The sequence below is a fragment of the Heptranchias perlo genome, chromosome 4 (genome assembly GCF_035084215.1).
Source record: "Heptranchias perlo isolate sHepPer1 chromosome 4, sHepPer1.hap1, whole genome shotgun sequence".
Lineage (NCBI taxonomy): Eukaryota > Metazoa > Chordata > Chondrichthyes > Hexanchiformes > Hexanchidae > Heptranchias > Heptranchias perlo.
Window position 1 is genome coordinate 138,652,626 of NC_090328.1, and position 23,282 is coordinate 138,675,907.

General features: G+C 44.1%; 1 protein-coding gene across 8 annotated transcripts in view; it reads right to left on the bottom strand.

The window, feature by feature from the left end:
- Positions 1 to 23,282, bottom strand: part of frem1a (Fras1 related extracellular matrix 1a) — a 337,163-nt gene that overhangs the window by 268,195 nt on the left and 45,686 nt on the right. For all 8 annotated transcript variants that reach the window (XM_067983690.1, XM_067983689.1, XM_067983688.1 and 5 more), the window contains exons 4-6: positions 22,803 to 23,113; positions 8,839 to 9,017; positions 1,143 to 1,466 (exon numbers count right to left, since the gene is read on the bottom strand). In XM_067983690.1, the coding sequence (XP_067839791.1) occupies positions 1,143 to 1,466; positions 8,839 to 9,017; positions 22,803 to 23,113 (814 nt within the window). The remainder of the gene's footprint in view (positions 1 to 1,142; positions 1,467 to 8,838; positions 9,018 to 22,802; positions 23,114 to 23,282) is intronic.

Below are 23,282 nucleotides of genomic sequence, written 5' to 3' on the forward strand. Positions count from 1 at the left end.
GCAAGTATGTCTTTTCTTAAGTATGGACACCAAAATTGTATGCAGTATTCCAGGTGCGGTCTCACCAATACCTCGTATAACTGCAGCAATACCTCCCTGTTTTTATATTCTATCCCCCGAGCAATAAACGCCAACATTCCATTGGCCTTCTTGATCACCTGCTGCACCTGCATACTAACTTTTTGATTTTCTTGCACTAGGACCCCCAGATCCCTTTGTACTGCAGTACTTTCCAGTTTCTCGCCATTAAGATAATAACTTGCTCTCTGATTTTTCCTGCCAAAGTGCATAACCTCACATTTTGTAATTAGCTTTATTTAGGTTTAAGACTCTAGTTTTGGACTTAAGTACGTTACTTTCAAACTCAATGTGAAATTCTATCATATTATGATCACTCTTCCCCAGAGGTTCTTTTACTGTGAGATTACTAATTAACCCTATCTCATTACATAGTACAAGATCTAAAATAGCCTGTTCCCTGGTTGGTTCCATGACGTATTGCTCTAGGAAACTGTCTCGAATACATTCCATGAACTCGTCCTCCAAACTACCTTTGCCAATTTGCTTTGCCCAGTCTATATGCAGATTAAAGTCCCCCATGATGATTGCATTACCTTTGTTACAAGCTCCCATTATTTCATGATTAATACTCTGTCCAACGGTATTGCTACTATTCGGGGGCCGATAAACTAATCCCAGTGTTTTCTGCCTCTTGTTATTTCTAATTTCCACCCATACTGATTCTACTTCCTGATCTTCCGAGCCAAGATCCTTTCTCACCACTGTGCTTATCTCATCCTTTATTATTAGAGCTACACCCCACCTCCTTTTCCATTCTGCCTGTATTTTCTAAATGTCATGTACCCTGTCCTATTAAAGTTACTAGAAGGATTATTTGTTAGCAAGTTTATTTTGTTCTAACTGAAGTTTTTCAACAAAGTACGTTCCAGATTGAAGTGTTTAAGGAACTCAAAATATAAGATGTGAGGAAATAGCTCACACGAAAAGCACTTACTCTTTTACTCTCATAACAAAAGCAGGAGGCAGTTGATTAAAAAAAATGCAATCCAGTGGGGGAGGGGGGATAGGCAGTTGCTATTGAAAAGCTACTTTCTTCCTTGATATTATATTGCATCACATACCTCATAGTTCCTTCTCTCAGTGTGACTGCTGTTTGGGGGCTGAAATGCTATCAGCAGTTCATTCAGGTCGGTCCAGGTGAATGACGTGATTGGTTTGGTGTGGTCGGATAAATGAGTAATGTAACCCTGTGGAGGTGGCTTAGTGATATTGAACACAAGTTGGGCTTTGGGGCTCTCGCTGTCTTCACCATCCAGGGTACCTGTAGTTATGGGGGTCAGAATAAACTGATCCACTTCCAGGATGAACGTAGCTATGAAACTTGCTTTAGGAGGCTGGTTGGGAAAAGCATTCCTGATTCTGACTGGAATCCAGGCATTTTCCATCTGGAAGAGAAGAGGAATACATAGAGGCATTGTTCATACAAAATTTTACACTTCAATATTTCATGAAAAAGTAAAGATGTGAATCCCATCTTAATGTAAAAAATTAAAGTTGCATTTAACCTATCACTGCATATCAACTTTCTCTTACACAGTCACTCATATGTAGCACAATTTCAACTTCCAGTTCCAGATTTGTGCATTATTTTTTATGTAAAGGTGCAATCTGCCCTTCATTGTAATGTGATTTTTATTTTAAAAACACACATTAGATTGTATTTTCACAAAATTCAGCATTAGTATGAGTGGAGGAGTGCACAGTGAATCTAGCCCGTTCCATTAGGCTCTTTATTCCCCTAGCATTAAATCCAGTGATAAATGATACATTCAGCATGTTGTGTTTACACTTATGATGTGGAAACAGAGTTAGGCTATAATGGTGAGAAATTGAGGCTGCCAATCTCCGACAGCTGAGATAAAATGACAGCTTGGCGAAAGTGCAAGAGCAGTAATGTTCATTTTTTAATAAGTTAATATTAACACTTTCAGCAATGTCCTTGAATATACAACTACTTTAAATAGTAAAAGTAACAAATACAAATACAATCATTCTAAAATTGCAAAATTACAATTAATTTAGTTACACAGTCCATTTTGTGAAACACAGGGATTGGTGCTAGGACCACTGTTGTTCACAATTTACATTAACGATTTGGACTCAGAAATCAGAAGTACAATTTCAACATTTATGGATGACACCAAATTGGGGGGTGTAGTTAATACAAAGGAAGAAACATAGAAAATAGGAGCAGGAGTGGGCCATTCGGCCCTTTGAGCAGGCTCCGCCATTCAATATGATCATGGCTTATCCTCCATCTCAATACCATATTCCTGCTCGCTCCCCATACCCCTTGATGCCTTCTGTGTCCAGAAATCTACCTATCGCCTTCTTAAATATATTCAGTGACTTGGCCTCCACAGCCTTCTGTGGTAGAGAATTCCACAGGTTCACCACCCTCTGAGTGAAGACATTTCTCCTCATCTCAGTCCTAAATGTCCTACCCTGTATCCTGAGACTGAGACCCAGCCAGGGGAAACATCCTCCCTGCATCCAGTCTGTCCAGCCCTGTCAGAATTTTATACACTTCAATGAGATCGCCTCTCATTCTTCTAAACTCGAGTGAATATAGACCTAGTCGACCCAATCTCTCCTCATCGTCAGTCCTGCCGTCCCAGGAATCAGGCTGGTGAACGTGTCAAAATGCAAGAAGATAGTAATAAACTTGCAGAATGGACGTGTAATTGGCAAATTAATTTCAATATCGATAAGTGTGAGGTAGTGTAGAGGAATTGATAAATACAAGGGACCTCTCAGAGTAATGGATTAAATTAATTGGTAGGAAGAATAAGGCGGCCACATACTGCTTGGTTGTAAGAGTCTAAATGGGGTAGAGGAGCAGAGGGATCACAGGGTACAGTACACAAATCACTAAAAGGCCATAAAAAAGGTAAATCAAGCACTGGGGTTCATTTCCAGAGGGATAGAATTGAAAAGCAGAGAAGTTGTCGAGAAACTTGGTTAGGCCACACTTGGAGTACTGTAGACAGTTCTGATCTCCGTATTATAAAAAGGATATAGAGGCATTGGAGAAGGTGCAAAAAAGATTCACATGGATAATACCAGGACTGAGAGGACATACTTATCGGGAAAGGCTTAGTAGGCTGGGGCTCTTTTCTTTAGAAACAAGAAGGCTGAGGGGTAACCTGATAGAGGTCTTTAAGATAATAATAAGGTTTGATAGGGTAGACGTAGAGAAAATGTTTCCACTTGTGGGGAGTCCAAAACTAGAGGTCATAAATATAAGATAGTCACTAATAAATCCAATAGGGAATTCAGGAGAAACTTCTTTGCCCAAAGAGTGGTAAGAATGTGGAACACACTACCACAAGAAGTAGTTGAGGCAAATAGCATAGATGCATTTAACGGAAAGTTAGTTAAGCACATGAGGGAGAAAGCAATACAAGGGTATGCTGATAGGGTTAGATGAAGTAGGGAGGGAGGAGGCTCGTGTGGAGCATAATCTCTGGCATAGACCAGTTGGGCCGAATGGCCTGTTTCTGAGCTGTAGACTCGATGTAACAAGCTAAAGTAGAGGTAGTTCCCTTACTGAGGCCTTACAATTATTGATTTATTTTTCCCCTCTATCTCTGTTTTCTTCAATTAATCTTCCTCTCCTAATGGTGGCTGCTGTGCTGCTGGATGGGTGCTGATGGCCCTCATTCACCTTTTTCAAGTGGCAGTGTAGACTTAAGATTATAAAGGGGTAATTTTCCAACTTGGTGCTCTGACAGGAGCACTGCAATAGTGGATAGTGCATATCGAAAATTCAACTGCGCAGGTTTAATTTATTAATGGTCAGAAAATTATGTGCAGTGTCTGCTTGCCAGAGCCACAAATTTAGACGATTTTCTCTTAAGTGTTGACTTTGCAGCACATTACAGACAAGCTTGATCTTGTCCTCACCAAACAACCAGCAGGAATGAATGGACAGCAATGAGCAGGAACCCTGGCTGACTTTTCCCTCCCCTCGGCCAGAGATGATAAGGCCAAACAGAGTATCTCCCACTGCTCTTTTTGATATACATTAATGACCTGGACTTGGGTATAGAAGGTAGAATTTCAATTTGCAGATGACACAAAACTCAGAAATATAGTAAACAACCTAGAGGATAGTAACAAACTTAAGGGGGACAGACAGGCTGGTGAAATGGGCAGACACATGGCAGATGAAATTTAACACAGAGAATTGTGAAATGATACATTTTGGAAGGAAGAATGAGGAGAGGCAATATCAACTAAATGGTACAATTTTAAAGGGGGCTTAGGAACAGAGAGATCTGGGGGTTTATGTACACAAATCTTTGTAGGTGGCAGGAGTACAAAAGCAAGGAGGTTATGCTAAACCTTTATAAAACACTGATTAGGCCTCAGCTCGAGTATTGTTCAATTCTGGGCACCACACTTTAGGAAGGATGTCAAGGTCTTAGAGAGGGTGCAGAGGAGATTTACTAGAATGGTGCCAGGGATGAGGGACTTCAGTTATGTGGAGAGACTGGAGAAGCTGGGGCTGTTCATAGAATCATAAAAAATTTACAACATAGAAGGAGGCCATTCAGCCCATCGTGTCTGTACCGGTCAAAAATGAGCCACTCAGCCTAATCCCACTTTCCAACATTTGGTCTGTAGCCTTGTAGGTTACGGCACTTCAGGTGCATATCCAGGTATGTTTTAAATGAGTTGAGGGTTTCTGCCTCTACTACCCGTTCAGGCAGTGAGTTCCAGGTCCCTGCTACCCTATGGGTGAAATAAATACTCAGCTCCCCTCTAATCCTTCTACCAATTACTTTAAATCTATGCCCCCTGGTTATTGACCTCTCTGCTAAGGGAAATAGGTCCTTCCTATCCACTCTATCTAGGCCCCTCATAATTTTGTACACCTCAATTAAATCACCCCTCAGCCTCCTCTGCTCCAAAGAAAACAACCCAGGCCTATCCAATCTTTCCTCATCACTAAAATTCTCCAGTCCTGGCAACATCCTCGTAAATCTCCTCTGCACCCTCTCTAGTGCAATTACATCCTTCCTGTAATGTGGTGACCAGAACTGTACACAGTGATCAAGCTGTGGCCTAACTAGTCTTTTAAACAGCTCTAGTGTAATCTTCCTGCTCTTATATTCTACGCCTCAGCTAATAAAGTATTCCATATGCCTTCTTAATCACCTTATCTACCTGTCCTGATACCTTCAGGGATCTGTGGACATGCACTCCAAGGTCCCTTTGTTCCTCTACACCTCTCAGTATCCTCCCATTTATTGTGTATTCCCTTGCCTTGTTTGCCCTCCCCAAATGCATTACCTCACACTTCTCCGCATTGAATTCCATTTGCCACTTTTCTGCCCACCTAATCAATCCATTGATATCTTCCTGCAGTCTACAACTTTCCTCCTCACTATCAACCACACGGTCAATTTTTGTATCATCTGCAAACTTCTTAATCATGCCCCCTACATTTAAGTCTAAATCATTAATATATACCACAAAAAGCAAGGGACCTCGTACTGAGCCCTGCGGAACCCCACTGGAAACAGCCTTCCAGTCACAAAAACACCCGTCGACCATTACCCTTTGCTTCCTGCCACTGAGCCAATTTTGGATCCAACTAGCCACTTTCCCTTGGATCCCAAGAGCTTTTACTTTTTTGACCAATCTGCTATGTGGGACCTTGTCAAAAGCCTTACTAAAATCCACGTAGACTACACCAAAAGCACTACCCTCATCGACCCTCCTGGTTACCTCCTCAAAAAATTCAATCCAGTTAGTCAGATACGACCTTCCCTTAACAAATCCGTGCTGACTGTCCTTGATTACTCCGTGCCTTTCTAAGTGACGGTTTATCCTGTCCCTCAGAAATGATTCCAATAATTTACTCACCACCAAGGTTAACACAAAGTGAGGGCAGGAGGGAGACAGAGCAACACAAACCGGGGGTACAGAGAAACAAATTGGGAGAGGGGAGAGAGACCAACACGAACTGGGAGTGGGAGACCAACACAAACTGAGGTAAAAAGAAACAAACTTGGGAAGAAGGGAGGGAGAGAGACACACAAACTGGGGGAGGGAGAGAGAAATACAAACTGGGGAGAGATAGGGCAACACAAACTGGGGGGAGATAGAGTTCATGTCAGCCAGTGATGTGCGTTGTTGTATAACATGTTATATTATGGGAGTCAAGCAGCCTTGTGCTTCTCCCTGAAGCTGGGCTTCAGTGGTGGGGTGTGGCAGTCAGTGAATTGAATTAGGTTTGGTTTTATTTATTATTTTGATAACTTGCCGTGTATTGTATAAAGTCATAAAAATGTACAAAAACTTTAGTTAGTAGTTACTTATATCGATGGTGTTTTTGTTGAATCAGTGGAATTTACTTGGTGTTTCTCATTGCAGATACTGTAGAAACATCAGAGTAATTTTTATTTAAACATTACGTATCCTTAAATCTTTCGATTCTTTTGTGTTCTTTTCTTGATTTATAAATGATGTTATACATCTCACTACAAAACAAAAAGTCAAATATTTTATTCAGGGCTTGGTAATACTGACACTCTGCTGAGGTGAATGCAATAACATTTACAAACAGTGGGCAAATGTCATGTGATCAAATGTCATGTGATTAAGCATCACGAGTGGTGTCATGTGATCGAATGCCATGTGATCAAACGTCACATTATCAAATCTCCAGGAATACGTTAGACCAGAGTTGGCAACTCTATTTGGGAAGGCCATAAAAGCACAGAGAAGGATTTGGTAGATATGGTGAGACGGTAGGTAGCTGGAAAGATCTTCAGAAAAGAACTGTCTTTTTCGTCTTTTCCATTGCTAAAAATATTTGGCCTCGAAATTGCCAAATTTTTCAGGCGCTAAGTCCCCAAAATGGCAAGCAGGCAGGAAGCTTGTGCAGACGACCAGCCAGAAATGCGGCGCTCGCCATATTGGGTAAGGACAAACAAGAGGCGTCCTTTAACCATGCATGAAGCAGGCATTAGACTCTTCGCATATGCAAATAAGGGGCTTAACACCTGTTTGAGGTCCCCTCTTCAAGATTGGCAGAAGAGAGCACCTGCAAAAGAAGGTAATTAAGTTAACTGAATGTGGAACCAGGAAGAGCAGGAGTGCCTCATGTTACAAAGCGATTTTGATAGATTAGGTGAATGGGCAAAACTGTGGCAAATGGAATTAAATTTTGGCAAATGTGAGGTCATCCACTTTGGATCAAAAAAGGATAGAACAGGGTACTTTCTAAATGGTAAAAAGTTAAAAACAGTGGATGTCCAAAGGGACTTAGGGGTTCAGGTACATAGATCATTGAAGTGTCATGAACAGGTGCAGAAAATAATCAATAAGGCTAATGGAATGCTGGCCTTTACATCTAGGGGACTAGAGTACAAGGGGGCAGAAGTTATGCTACAGCTATACAAAACCCTGGTTAGACCGCACCTGGAGTACTGTGAGCAGTTCTGGGCACCGCACCTTCAGAAGGACATATTGGCTTTGGAGGGAGTGCAGCGTAGGTTTACTAGAATGATACCCGGACTTCAAGGGTTAAGTTACGAGGAGAGATTACACAAATTGGGGTTGTATTCTCTAGAGTTTAAAAGGTTAAGGGGTGATCTGATCGAAGTTTATAAGATATTAAGGGGAACAGAAAGGGTGGATAGAGAGAAACTATTTCCGCTGGTTGGGGATTCTAGGAGTCGGGGGCACAGTCTAAAAATTAGAGCCAGACCTTTCAGGAGCAAGATTAGAAAACATTTCTACACACAAAGGGTTGTAGAAGTTTGGAACTCTCTTCCGCAAACGGCAATTGATATTAGCTCAATTGCTAAATTTAAATCTGAGATAGATAGCTTTTTGGCAACCAAAGGTATTAAGGGATATGGGCCAAAGGCAGGTATATGGAGTTAGATCACAGATCAGCCATGATCTTATCAAATGGCGGAGCAGGCACGAGGGGCTGAATGGCCTCCTCCTGTTCCTATGTTCCTATGTTCCGATCCCCAGTTGTGACTTCCTTGGCCTCCTTTTCCAATCCCCCCTCTCCCAATCCCCGACCCTGATTTCTGGACCCGACCGTGGCCTCGATCCCCGGCCCGACCATCAGTCCAACCCAATCCTGGACCGACTTACCGGAGGGTTGCGGCAACGCTAGCAGTGGCCCGACTTTTCTCTCGTCTTCACTGGCAGGCTGTTATGCAACATTGGCTTTATTGTAACAAGGTCCAAGGCCCAATATCTGGGAAGTCACGGACCTCTCCATTCTGGTTCAGGGCACTCCCGAATTTCTGGGCCTCAATGTCCTGGAGCTGTACGTTTTATTTATCATGATCACATCATGTATGACTGACATAATTCAGTTATTGAAGGAGAATTATCTTCATGAAGCAGTTGGAAAACTTCTGCTTTGGTTTGGGTAGGCCACAAAAGCACAGAGGAGGGATTGGTAGATATGATTAGAAGGTAAGTAGCTGGGTTGACTTGACTGTTTCAATATTTGCCAGCTTTTAATATGCTTCATATAATTACTTGAATATTTTTAAACTAAAATACTTTAGCCAACACTTTTTCATGAAGATAGTGTCCGTGTAAACTATTTGTTTTTGGCAGTGAACAGTGAAAGCTATTGGGGGCAGGCAGTAAATGTTTAAATGTTAACAAAACCATAACTTAGTATAAATTGCAACTATTCTTCTGCTTGAGAAATGAAAAGTTTGCAGAGGAAATGATAATATAAACAGCGAGATTCCAGAGAATTAAAAGTACCTTGTGGACATTTTTGCTTCTGCTGTCGACGAGTTCCAAGCTAATAGTGATGTAGTCAACATCAGGAGAAGGGGGGCTGACGTGATGGTACCGAAGACCCATTATAAGGAACTTTTCACAGTTCATTTTAAAAGTGTGAACCTCCTTCAAATTATCCTGGCTTGGCCCCAGTCTCCATTCTGATGGAAAACACAATGCTCTGATAAATATGACTAAAATCCATAACTTTCATGCCTAATAACTCTGAAAGAAAACACTTAAAGACCAGGGGAGGAGATTCATAATGATTCCTCCAGTCTGTGGCCTTTGTCTGACTGTATCATCTTATATCATCTGGTACAGTTGCAGAGATCAATCATAACATTAGAATATGTAAAATATGTAAAATAAAAGCAGAAAATACACAACCGATTAGTCTAAAAATAATGACAGGATAATGTGCCAGGTGGGACTGAACTTTTTTCCCTTTTTTTCTCTTTTAGGTGCTCATACCATCTTCCAGACAAAGTTGGCTTTGTTTCAGCCCTGAGCTAATAAACAATTTAACACATAGCGCAATAGCTGCTGTCCATATCGCATCCACTCATAGGGTTGCCAACCCTCCAGGATTGTCCTGGAATCTCCAGGAATTAAAGATTAATCTCCAGGAAACTGTGTAAGCAACCAGAGAGAAAAAAATTCATAACGGCATTAAAAATAATCGTGTTTTTTTTAATTTTCTTTTAACACTTCTGTTTATTATTTCTAAAAATATTGGAGTTCGGAAAAAAGGCTGTTTGACTGGATGATTCATGATTGTCAATCGGGTAATGAAGTTCACTTTCCAATTGGTGTAGAAAGACGGAAAGTCATGTGATGAAACCTCCAGGAAGATGTCCAACCAGAGTTGGCTATACTATCTACTCAGGTGATAGAAGTAGTTAATATTGATCACCAGTCCATCATGATAGATTTCTGGATTACCTCAGAGACATTATCTATAGTAAAAAGGCCTGTTTTGATTTGAAGTATAAAATGCCGCATGGAGGTGTATATTTGGTTACTAGCTCTCCTTGTTCTTCAATTATCTCTAATCAACCATATTTCCACATCACGGTGGTGAGGGTGAACTCCGTGGAGCTGTAAGAGTGAAATTTACCTCCCAGGCAGTCGGCCGATGGAACGTGAGGGCTGACTGATTGGGAGGTGCAGCAGGAGGCCCAGTCCATTTTAATGGCCAAATCTCATTTAAACAGAGCCAGAGACAACTCACCAGGTTTGGGTGGCCCAGCTGACAACGCCCTTTCCCCGCAGCCCTGCAAATTTTTTCCTTTCAAGTACCTATCCAATTCCCTTTTGAAAACCATGATTGAATCTGCCTCCAGCACCCGCTCGGGCAGTGCATTCCAGATCATAACTATTCGCTGCGTAAAAAAATTTTTTTGGCATGTCACCTTTGGTTCTTTTGCCAATTACCTTAAATCTGTGTCCTCTGGCCCTTGACCCTTCTGCCAATGGGAACAGTTTCTCTTCATCTACTCTGTCTAGACCCATTGTGATTTTGAATACCTCTATCAAATCTCCTCGCAACCGTTTCTGTTCCAAGGAGAACAATCCCAACTTCTCTAGTCTATCCACGTAACTAAAGTCCCTCATCCCTGGGATCATTCTAGTAAATCACTTCTGCACTACCCCCAGATCTCCCTGTTGCTGCACGCCCTTTAGAGTTGTGCCCTCCAGTTTATATTGCCTCTTCTCGTTCTTCCTACCGAAATGTATCACTTCACATTTTTCTGCATTAAATTTCATCTGCCACATGTCTGCCCATGCCACCAGCCTGTCTATATCATCTCAAAGTAAATCACTATCCTCCTCACTGTTGACTACCCTTCCATGTTTTGTGTCATCTGCAAATTTTGAAATTGTGCCCTGTACACCCAAGTTCAAGTCATTAATTTATATCAAGAAAAGCAATGGTCCCAGCTCTGACCCCTAGGGAATACCACTGTACACCTCCCTCCAGTCCAAAAAACAACCGTTCACCACTACTCTCTGTTTCCTGTCACTTAGCCAATTCTGTATCCACGTTGCTACTGCCCGCTTTATTCCATGGGCCGCAACCTTGATGATAAGCTTACCATGCAGCACTCTATCAAACACCTTTTGAAAGTCCATATACACCATATCAACTGCATTGCCCTCATCTACCCTCTCTGTTACTTCATCAAAAAACTCTATCACGTCTATCAAATCTCCTCTTAACTGTCTCTGCTCTAAGGAGAACAGCCCCAGCTTCTCCAGTCTATCCATGTAACTGAAGTCCCTCATCCCTGGAACCATTCTAGTAAATCTTTTCTGCACCTTCTCTAAGGCCTTCACATCCTCCCCAAAGTGTAGTGCCCAGAATTGGACACAATACTCCAGCTGTAGCCGAGCCAGTGTTTCATAAAGGTTCAACATAACTTCCTTGCTTTTGTACTCTATGCCACTATTTATAAAGCCCAGGATCCCGTTTGCTTTTTTTAAATGCTTTCTCAACCTGTCCTACCACCTTCAAAGATTTGTGCACATATACCCCCAGATCTCTCTGATGCTGTATGCCCTTTAGAATTGTACCATTTAGTTTATATTGCCTCTCCTCATTCTTCCTGCCAAAATGTATTATTTTGCACTTCTCTGCATTAAATTTCATTTGCCACGTGTCCGCCCATTCCACCAGCCTGTCTATGTCCTCTTGAAGTCTATCACTATCCTCCTCACTGTTTACTATGCTTCCTAGTTTTGTGTCATCTGCAAATTTTGAAATTGTGCCCTGTGCACCCAAGCCCAAGTCATTAATATATATCAAGAAAGATGTTTCAAAATTCTTAGAATGCTTTAATTGAGTTGTGGATACGACAGGGGCTATATTAATTCAGGAGATTTTAACAGGGAGGAATTGAGTCAGATGGGTAGCTCAGACACCAGGCTTCAGTATAGCTGTGGGGCCGAAACGTATTGCTCCTGTTCCTCCCTGTTAAAATCTCCTGAATTAATATACCCTCTGTAGTGTCCACAACTCAATTAAAGGACTTGAAGAATTTTGAAACATCTTATTATTTTTGGTGGTTTCTGAAAATAGTTTAAAGTACCAGATCCAGAGGTCAATCTAGTTTGACTATTACCCCATGAGGAGTGTTATGATTTGGTGAAGGAAGTTTGAAGTTTGCTGGGTGCTTGTAAATGCACATAGTTAGAGAAAATTGTATGGTCTTTCTTTTTATATACTTTGACACTTTGAAGTGTGATGTCAGGAGTGTGATGGGCACTCTCAAAACTTTTATATGAATAGATGTGACATGTAGAAGGAAATCAGTACAGAAGACCTTAGAACATACCGTCGCTCACTGCCTTCGATAGGTCAAACTGTGTTCATAACAGCCCTCACAAACTCATTGGCCCCGATATTTACGGGGAGGTGGGGGAGAGCGGTGGGGTGGACCCGGAATTTAACGACAGGACCTCATTATCTTTTTTTATTCCCTTTCCCACCCGGCAGCCAGCCAGATTGACAGGCTGCTGGGCGAGAAAGCCAGTGGTAGAAGACCACAGCCGGGGACCATTGGGGATGGGAGGTTGGCAGATCACAGCAGCAGGGAGAGGCCGCGATCGGCATAAGTTTTGCTTGAGGGCCTGCTCTTCCCGGCCTACAAGCAGTGCTGTAAAAAGTACTTTCCTGCTGGATACGCCTGCTCCCGCCTCCCTTTAGCTGCCGTCTTTCCCAAGCCCTGGGAAACCTGGCCGGCAACCGTTCAATTTAAATCAGGCTCCCAACTGCACTGTGGGAGCCTGATTTAAATATTGCAATGAAGCGTCCTGCCTCTCCAAGATGGGACACAGCGACGCCATGCAACCCGACTCCGTAAAGATAGCGGTAGTTGCTTATGTGATGGGTTGGAATCATTTTGCGATTTTACATTTTTATCCCCCACCCGTCATGGGTGGGTTAATATTGACCCCATGGATTCATAGGAACATAGGAACATAGGAACAGGAGTAGGCCATTCAGCCCCTCGTGCCTGCTCCGTCATTTGATAAGATCATGGCTGATCTGTGATCTAACTCCCTATACCTGCCTTTGGCCCATATCCCTTAATACCTTTGGTTGCCAAAAAGCTTTCTTCACTGTCCCATTGGCTGCAGCCCAGGCCGGTGCCAGATTGGCTGCCAGACACTGAAATGCTACATTGACGATGGTGGACAGCTGGCCTCCAATTCACAAGGAAGACTCATTCGCCTTTGGCGTTCACACTTGTGGAAGACTGGGACAGAAAATCTTGGCACCAGCAAAGGTCTCGCTCAGCGGGAGCCTGGTTCACAGAGCGATTCGGGTAAAGTGATGTGTGGAACTGTTGCTGCCTTTCTGTTCCTAGTGTTTGGGCAGGAAGATGTCCTTCCTGCTTTCAGTAATTTTAAGGTTCCTATTTCTTTGCTCAAGTTGCTGGGAGCTGGCAGCATGCCACAGAGAGGCCGGTTACACCAGCAGATGCCGTGTCTCTCTACACGTTGCCAGCTTCCAGCAGTCCGAGGTATTCGGGGTTCTCTACTGTTGCAACACGAATGTATCCGTTGGGTGGTGTGGATTCTGAAGCTGTTTGTCCATGGTTGTACCGGTCAGAAGCCTAGAAATTCAATCTCACTGCACCCACTTTTTGGACACTAAACGGGTGCATGAGCCTCCAATATGGCGGGCAGGAAGCACGGCTTCATTTCGAGCTGGAAGTGCACTGCCGGCCATACTGGATCGGGCTGCTCCGTAGGCATCCAAGGCGCACACCAGAACTATTTAAAGCAATGAATAATTTTTGTAAATGTGGTCCTATGCTGTAGGAGGACCCTTTTCTGATATTGGTATCCTCCAGCACCTGAGTCTCCATGTCCAGCATCTAATGGCTATAACCGACAGGAAGGACCCTTCACTAGTACCTGCAGTACTTACAGGTTAGTCATTTCAAGCTGCTGGTTAGCTTCTGAGTATTTTTTGGCTTGTTTTTGGACTCTGGAAAGTTAATTTTGACTGTTGGTGTTGCACTATTTTTGGATGCCTTATAAACAATTTGACAGCAGCAGGGCTGCCTTCGGAGCTGAAGGACGAGAAGCAGCAAGGAAAACAGCAGGCAGCAGGAGCATCTGTGACAAGAAGGAAGAGGAGGAGGGCACTGCACGGGAGGCCATACCCACAGGGAGCACTTCTCCGACATGAACTTCATTTCATAAAGGAGGCTGTCACTGAGCTCTGTCACCTGCTGCAGCCACAACTCGAGCCTCACACCAGTGCATGGACAGCACTGCCTGTGGCTGTCAAGGTCACTGTGGCCCTTTGCTTTTATGTCATAGGCTCCTTTTAGGCTGCAACAGGCGACATCAGCAAGATCTCCCAGTTTGCAGTCCACCGTTGTATCAGGGAGGTCACGAAGGCTCTCTCCAGGAGAAACACTTACATCTCATTCCCCCATGGACAGAGTGAAGCAGGGTGAGACAGCACTAGGCTTCACCGGCATGGCAGGCTTCCACAAGGTGCAAGGCACCATTGACTACACCCACACTGCCTTCCCTGCTCCCCATCACCAGTCTGGCATCTTTGTCAATTGAAAGGGATTCCACTCCCCCAACATACAATTGGTTTGTGACCACAAGCAGCATCATGTAGTTCTGTGCCTGGCATCCTGGCAGCAGTCATGACTTATTCATCCTAAGCCAGTCCTCTGTGCCGCCTTTATTCCAACCAGACCATCAGGTCACAGGCTGGCTACTGGGCAACAAGGGCCATCCCTCCAAGCATGGCTCACGACTCCTGTCAGGAACTCGGGCACAGCTGCAGAGCTGGCCGACAATGAGAGCCATGCTGCCACCAAAAACATGATTGAACAAACAATTGGTGTGCTCAAGCAACGCTTCCACCGCCTGGGCCGTTCCGGAAGAGCTTTGCAGTAAACCCCTGACCGGGTATCCAGATTGCTGCCAGAGAGGGTGGTAGAGGCAGAAACCCTCAACTCATTTAAAAAATACCTGGATGTGCACTCGAAGAGCCGTGACCTGCAGGGCTACGGACCAATTGCAGAAAGTGGGATTAGGCTGGGTGGCTCGTTTCTCAGCCGGCGCGGACACGTTGGGCCGAATGGCCTCCTTCTATGCCATAAATTCTCTATGATTTCTATGATTCCATCACTTTGACATCATGGGGGACCAGCCCTTACTACCACCTAGGCAACAAGCTACGAGAGCTCTCAGAAAGCAGCTCATCAAAGGGTGCTTCACCTAACCCACCGCTCCCATCCCCAATACACCAACAGTTCCACAATCGTTACTGTCGTCCTTACTACCACCATCTAGGAACATAGGAACAGGAGGAGGCCATTCAGCCCCTCGTGCCTGCTCCTCCATTTGATAAGATCATGGCTGATCTGTGATCTAACTCCATATACCTGCCTTTGGCCCATATCCCTTAATACCTTTGGTTGACTGCCTTCAGTCTAGCTTTGAGTCTTACCCTCACTCCACAAAAAGTATAAATACCAACACCAAATTCAGAACAAATTATCAAACTACTCAATTCCATCTGTATGTAACAGTTAACTGAAATAATGAATCCTTGTGCAGGCCCTCAATGCCTGTCCTGTGTGCTCCTTTACCTATCCTAGTGCTCCTATGAAGTGTTTCCTCAGTGCAAACATCTTGGCAGGTAGAAGGCTGCTGGGCTTCCATTGAGGACACTTCAGATGGCCGTTGTGGGTGACTTTGAGCAGCTCTGAGCCTTGAGGGCCAGACTGCAGCATCTCAGCGTGGGCTGGAGTAGTCTGACCCAGCTGGCTGTGTGGCATTAGCAAGGGCACTGCAGCCATGTCCTGGGAGCTACGCTCCTGGCATTGACCTCCTCTGCAATGTCTTCCCACTAGCGGCAGCGCTGTTGCCTGGAGGGTTTTCTGTGCCGTTGGGGGAAGAGGATTTCCTTTTTCCTGTCCACTACCTGCACCAGGGCCTCCATGGTAGCACTGGAAAACCTTAATGCCCTCTCAGTACTTGGTGCAGCCATTCACAAATGTTTCCCTGTTGACTGCAGCCAGAGTACACCTCCCCTTTAAGAGGTGCTGGCTGCCTTGAAGTGCCGTCAGAGATACCCGATATCCGGCCCCCCAAACACACGTGAAGCCAATGATTAGCACGGATAGCACTGGCTGCACAAATATTATCCTGCCTGGGACAACACTAACAGGCCCATTTTTGGGCGTGATCGAATTTCTAAGACAGCGTCCTTGAATTGCCAAAGTTGCTGCTTAATGAATGGTTTTATTACTAGACATGGCAGTAAGTTAGCGATCATTTACAGATGATTAATTTAGAGTTTATATGACCTCATCACTGAAAACACTTTAAAAAAATGTCACTGCTGGTGCCCTTTTTCTAAAACTCAAATAGTGACAAAGAATTATAATCAAATTTTTATTTCTGTTAATTTATGACTATTTCCATTTCAATAAGAAGCACTGACATCGCCGTTGCAAAAACTGGGTTGGAGGGATCACTGAGCCTGAATTCAAAAAGGCTGTGAATTAACCTGCACAGTCAGGGCTGAAGCGAGTGACTTCCTTTACTGAATTTCCTGTGGGGATGTAAATGAGATGTGTTCGGGTGCAGGGATCAAAAGATCGAGGAAATTCGGTCGCAGCGTAATTACGTGCATAACTCACTTGCGTCCAAGTTTCCTTGTTCTTTTACACTGGGTATTTGCTTTATGCCCAGATTATGCGTGTCTCTAGGCGCAAATACACAGGAAATTCCACTCCCTGATGTTGAACTCCATCATACCGTGGTGATTCATAATTATCAAATTATCAATGAGCAATGTTCAGGCACATTCCCACAAGGGGGAAAGGAAAGGCATCATAGCTAAGGCTCCCTGGATGACTAAAGATATTGGCCCAGAAATTGCTCTGAGCAGCAAACCAACGGTGCCCACCGCTCCTTAGAGTCATAGAGTCATACAGCACGGATAGAGGCCCTTCGGCCCATCGTGTCCACGCCGGCCATCAAGCCCTGTCTACTCTAATCCCATATTCCAGCATTTGGTCCGTAGCCTTGTATGCTATGGCATTTCAAGTGCTCATCCAAATGCTTCTTGAATGTTGTGAGGGTTCCTGCCTCCACAACCCTTTCAGGCAGTGAGTTCCAGACTCCAACCACCCTCTGGGTGAAAAAGTTCTTTCTCAAATCCCCTCTAAACCTCCCGCCTTTCACCTTGAATCTATGTCCCCTTGTTATAGAACCCTCAACGAAGGGAAAAAGCTCCTTAGTATCCATCCTATCTGTGCCCCTCATAATTTTGTACACCTCAATCATGTCCCCCCTCAGCCTCCTCTGCTCCAAGGAAAACAAACCCAATCTTCCCAGTCTCTCTTCATAGCTGAAGCGCTCCAGCCCTGGTAACATCCTGGTGAATCTCCTCTGCACCCTCTCCAAAGCGATCACATCCTTCCTGTAGTGTGGCGACCAGAACTGCACACAGTACTCCAGCTGTGGCCTAACCAGTGTTTTATACAGCTCCATCATAACCTCCTTGCTCTTATATTCTATGCCTCGGCTAATAAAGGCAAGTATCCCATATGCCTTCTTTACCACCTTATCTACCTGTTCCGCCACCTTCAGGGATCTGTGAACTTGCACACCAAGATCCCTCTGACCCTCTGTCTTGCCTAGGGTCCTCCCATTCAGGTTTGAACTCACCCACTAAGTTACCGCGATTTTTTTTACTTACTTCAAATGTAAGTTCAAAAAACTGCAGCATCCTTTACCGGGCTGTGTGAGCCAGAAAAGGCTCTCTCTGTCCCCACCATCAATCAGCTTGAAGCAAGCCACGCTGTCAGAACCAGGAAGTGAATCTCATTCACAAACCGCGCAGGGTAAGAACCTTTTTTAAAAGTTAATTTTTAGTGCCAGAGAGGTTATTTGGCAGTCATTAATACCACGTCATTAAAAATTAGTTAGACCTGATATAATGCAGCTTACCTTTTCACTGTCGAGATTAGTTAGTTTAGCTGGATAGGAGAGCAAGTTTGCGCTGGTCCATTGATTCCTGCCTGCGATATCCCTTTACCGCAAAGCTGTCAGATCAGCAGGCAAGCAGGAAGAGCAAGTTCCAAATTTCCACATTTGACTGCACATGTGCGATTTGCCAGAACATGCTCTTCAATTTGCCCATTAATAACTGTGAGTGCATAGGTTCACCGTTATTTTATGAGCAATTTCCAACCCAAAGAGATTAAAATGAAACAGAAAAGGGAGGCTTATGATAAATGTCAGACTCATAATTCAGTAGAGAACCACGGTCAATGCAGAAGGTACAGGGGAGAACTGAAACAGGGAAATAAGAGGGGCAAAGAGGGTGCATGAGAATAGGTTAGTGGGTAACGCAAAAGGGAACAAAAAAGTCTTCTATAAAAATATAAATAGTAAAAGGGTGGTCAAAGGAATGGTGGGGCTGATTAGGGACCAAAAAGGAGATCTTTTTGTGGAAGCAGAGGGCATGGCTGAGGCACTAAATGAATACTTTCAATTTGTTTTCACTGAAGAAGAGGATGCTGCCAATGTCACAGTAAAGGAGGAGGTAGTAGAGAAATTGGATGGGATAAAAATAGATAAACGGTAGGTACTTAAAAGGTTGGCAGCGCTCAAAGTAGAAAAGTCACCCGGTCCGGATGGGATGTATCCTAGGTTGCCGAGGGAAGTAAGGGTGGAGATAGAAGAGGCTCTGGCCAAAATCTTCCAATCCTCCTTAGATAAGGGAGCGGTGCCAGAGGACTGGAGGATTGCAAATGTTACACCCCTATTCAAAAAAGGGGAGAGGGATGAACTCGGCAACTACAGGCCAGTCAGCCTTACATCGGTGGTGGGGATAATTTTAGAGACAATAATCCAAAACAAAATTAATTGTCACTTGGAAAAAAATAGGTTAATATATGACAGCCAGCATCGATTTGTTAAAGGGAAGTCGTGTTTGACTAACTTGATTGAGTTCTTTGATGAAGTAATGGAGAAGGTTGATGAAGGTAGTGCGGTTGATGTTGTGATTATGGATTTTCAAAAGGTGTTTGATAAAGTACCACCTAATAGCAAAACTGAAAACCATGGGATTAAAGGGGCAGTGGCAGCATGGATTCAAAATTGGCTAAGACACAGGAAGCAGAGAGTAGTGATGAACAGTTGTTCTTGAGATTGGAGGGAAGTATACAGTGGTGTCCCCCAGGGGCCAGTATTAGGACCACTGCTCTTTCTGATACATATTAATGACCTGGACTTGGGTATAGGGGGCATAATTTAAAAGTTTGCAAATGAAACGAAACTCAGAAAAGTAGTAAACAGTGAGGATAGTAACAGACTTCAGGAGGACGTAGACAGACTGGTAAAATGGGTAGATACATGGCAGATGCAATTTAACGCACAGAAGTGTGAAGTGATGTATTTTGGTAGGAAGAATGAGGAGAGGCAATATAAACTAAAAAGCACAATTTTAAAGTGGGTGCAAGAACAGAGGGACCTGGGGTTGTACATACACAAATTTTTGAAGGTGGCAGGACAAGTTGAGAAGGCTGTTAAAAAGGCATATGGTATCCTTGGCTTTATAAACAGAGGCATAGAGTACAAAAGCAAGGAACTTATGCTAAGCCTGTATAAATCACTGGTTAGCAGCCTCTGGAGCCACCTTCTTGAACCGCTGCAGTACGTGTGGTGAAGGTTCTCCCACAGTGCTGTTAGGAAGGGAGTTCCAGGATTTTACACCCAGCGACGATGAAGGAACGGCGATATATTTCCAAGTCGGGATGGTGTGTGACTTGGAGGGGAACGTGCAGGTGATGTTGTTCCCATGTGCCTGCTGCTCTTGTCCTTCTAGGTGGTAGAGGTAGTGGGTTTGGGAGGTGCTGTCGAAGAAGCCTTGGCGAGTTGCTGCAGTGCATCCTGTGGATGGTACACACTGCAGCCGCGGTACACCGGTGGTGAAGGGAGTGAATGTTTAAGGTGGTGGATGGGGTGCCAATCAAGCGGGCTGTTTTGTCTTGGATGGTGTCGAGCTTCGAGTGTTGTTGGAGCTGCACTCATCCAGGCAAGTGGAGAGTATTCCATCACACTCCTGACTTGTGCCTTGTAGATGGTGGAAAGGCTTTGGGGAGTCAGGAGGTGAGTTACTCGCCGCAGAATACCCAGCCTCTGACCTGCTCTTGTAGCCACAGTATTTATGTGGCCGGTCCAGTTAAGTTTCTGGTCAATGGTGACACCCAGGACGTTGATGGTGGGGGATTCAGTGATGGTAATGCCACTGAATGTCAAGGGGAAGTGGTTAGAATGTCTCTTGATGGAGATGGTCATTGCCTGGCACTTGTCTGGCGCGATTGTTATTTGCCACTTATGAGCCCAAGCCTGGATGTTGTCCAGGTCTTGCTGCATGCGGGCTCGGACTGCTTCATTATCTGAGGAGTTGCGAATGGAACTGAGCACTGTGCAATCATCAGCTATTATCTCCACTTCTGCCCTTATGATGGAGGGAAGGTCATTGATGAAGCAGCTGAAGATGGTTGGGCCTTGGACACTGCCCTGAGGAACGCCTGCAGCGATGTCCTGTGGCTGAGATGATTGGCCTCCAACAAACACTACCATCTTCCTTTGTGCTAGGTATGACTCCAGCCACTGGAGAGTTTTCCCCCATTCCCAATTACTTCAATTTTACTGGGGCTCCTTGATGCCACACTCGGTCAAATGCTGCCTTGATGTCAAGGGCAGTCACTCTCACCTCACCTCTGGAATTCAGCTCTTTTGTCCATGTTTGGACCAATGCTGTAATGAGGTCTGGAGCTGAGTGGTCCTGGCAGAACCCAAACTGAGCATCGGTGAGCAGGTTATTGGTGAGTAAGTGCCGCTTGATAGCACTGTCGACGACACCTTCCATCACTTTGCTGATGATTGAGAGTAGACTGATGGGGCAGTAATTGGCCGGATTGGATTTGTCCTGCTTTTTGTGGACAGGACATATCTGGGCAATTTTCCACTTTGTCGGGTAGATGCCAGTGTTTTGTAGCTGTACTGGAACAGCTTGGCTAGAGGCGCAGCTAGTTCTTTATTATAAAAAGGATATAGCGGCACCAGAGAAGGTGCGAAAAAGATTGACATGGATCATACCAGAACTGAGAGGTTATACCTACCAGGAAAGATTGAACTGGCTGGGGCTCTTTTCTTTTGAAAAGAGAAGGCTGAGGGGTGACGTGATAGAGGACTTTAAGAATATGAAAGGGTTCATAATCTGCAGAGAAGATGTTTGCACTTGTGGGGAGACCAAAACTAGGGGCTATGAGTATAAGATAGTCACTAATGAATCCAATAGGGAATTCAGGAGAAATGACTTTACCCAAGGAGTGGTTAGAATGTAGAACTCGCTACCACAAGGAGTAGTTGAGGCAAATAGCATAGATGCATTTAAGGGGAAGCTGGATAAACACATGAGGGAGAAAGGAATAGAAGGATATGTTGATAAGGTTAGAATGAGAGGAGGGTGTGTAGCATAAACACCAGTTGGGCTGAATGGACTGTTTCTGTTCCGTAGGAAGATAGGAACAGGAGTAGGCCATTCAGCCCCTCGTGCCTGCTCCGCCATTTTATAAGATCATGGCTGATCTGTGATCTAACTCCATATACCTGCCTTTGGCCCATATCCGTTTATACCTTTGGTTGCCAAAAAGCTATCTATCTCAGATTTAAATTTAGCAATTGAGCTAGTATCAATTGCCGTTTGTGGAAGAGAGTTCCAAACTTCTACCACCCTTTGTGTGTAGAAATGTTTTCTAATCTCACTCCTGAAAGGTCTGGCTCTAATTTTTAGACTGTGCCCCCTACTCCTAAAATCCCCAACCAGTGGAAATAGTTTCTCTCTATCCACTCTATCTGTTCCCCTTAATATCTTATAAACTTCGATCAGATCACCCCTTAACCTTCGAAACTCCAGAGAATACAACCTCAATTTGTGTAATCTCTCCTCGTAACTTAACCCTTGAAGTCCGGGTATCATTCTAGTAAACCTACGCTGCACTCCCTCCAAGGCCAATATGTCCTTCCGAAGGTGCGGTGCCCAGAACTGCTCACAGTACTCCAGGTGCGGTCTAACCAGTACACTGTGCTATGTAAAATAATCCTATGTGCCCCTAACTCTTTCCATTGTCAAATAGCCTGCGGACACTCACTGTCCTGGCACCTTCATGAAAAATAGCCAGTAAGGAGTGTTCGGAAAGCTGATGCTGCCCATGGAGCTGTCCTCCAACATGAGTAAGCAACTTCAGAAGAGGGGGGGGAATTGGGGGAAAAATCCCCCTTGATTATATCTCTCACATTGACGAGGGCCAATTTTACCTCCTAAGGTTGTGAAGGAAAGAAAGAATTTGATAGGAATGCCAGTTTAAAATGGGCTGCCACGACCTCATCTTTGCCAATTTGCTCCACCAAGCCCTGATCTTGTCAATTTGGTTGGGTTTAATAAAGCAGGAAATGGCAATATGTAGAGAATGGAAATTTCAAACACTTTCCATCCAGTGCTAAAGACTCTTAAGTGAGTCAATCATCAGCAGATAGAAAAGTGCAGCACCAAAAAAGATTTTATCTCACAAGTCCCAAAATCCAATTCCCCTCAATCAGAAGGAAATGATGATGAAGGGTGGGAGGAGACTTGTGTGGAGCAAAAATGCCGGCATAGACCAGCTGGGCAGAATGGCCTGTTTCTGTGCTGTAAATTCAATGTAATTCATGTATCATCCCACTTCAAAGGAACATAGGACAATTAAGTCACAATATTGTGTTTTAAACTAGAATTCTCATCAAATTCTTTCCATCCTTTGAAGAAAAACATCACATTTTCATTATAAATCTACTTCAGCTAAAACCTATCCAGAATACAACTGAAAATGCAAGCTTACTGGATTTCTGCTTGATCCGTACAAAGCTATGTCGCTGATCACCTCGAGCCTGTCCCTTAGAGAGCTCCCCCGTGACTAGTTGTCCATATGCTGGAAGGAAAGTTTCTTGAGTGGCCACCCGCACAGTACAATCAAGATTCATCGCCTTGTCGTAGTCAAACGTAAGTACATTCTTATCAATCGTATTAGATAAACCGTAAAACTCAGGAACTTCCAATGGGGTTGAGCCCAGTTGGATGATGTTACAGTCTGAATCAAGTAACCGTATATTGAGGATGAATGTTTCTGTGAAGGTTTCAGTCTCTGTAAACCTGCAATCGCAAACACACAAAAAAGCACAAGGGAGTTAAAAATTAAAACTGAAGACAGCTGTCACTCCATTTTAGAACAATTAAATGAGATTTTAACAAGGTAATTTTACCGATGACAGGAACCTTGCCAACAGTATTCGGAAAATGATCCCCCAAGCTTGAAGGGCTC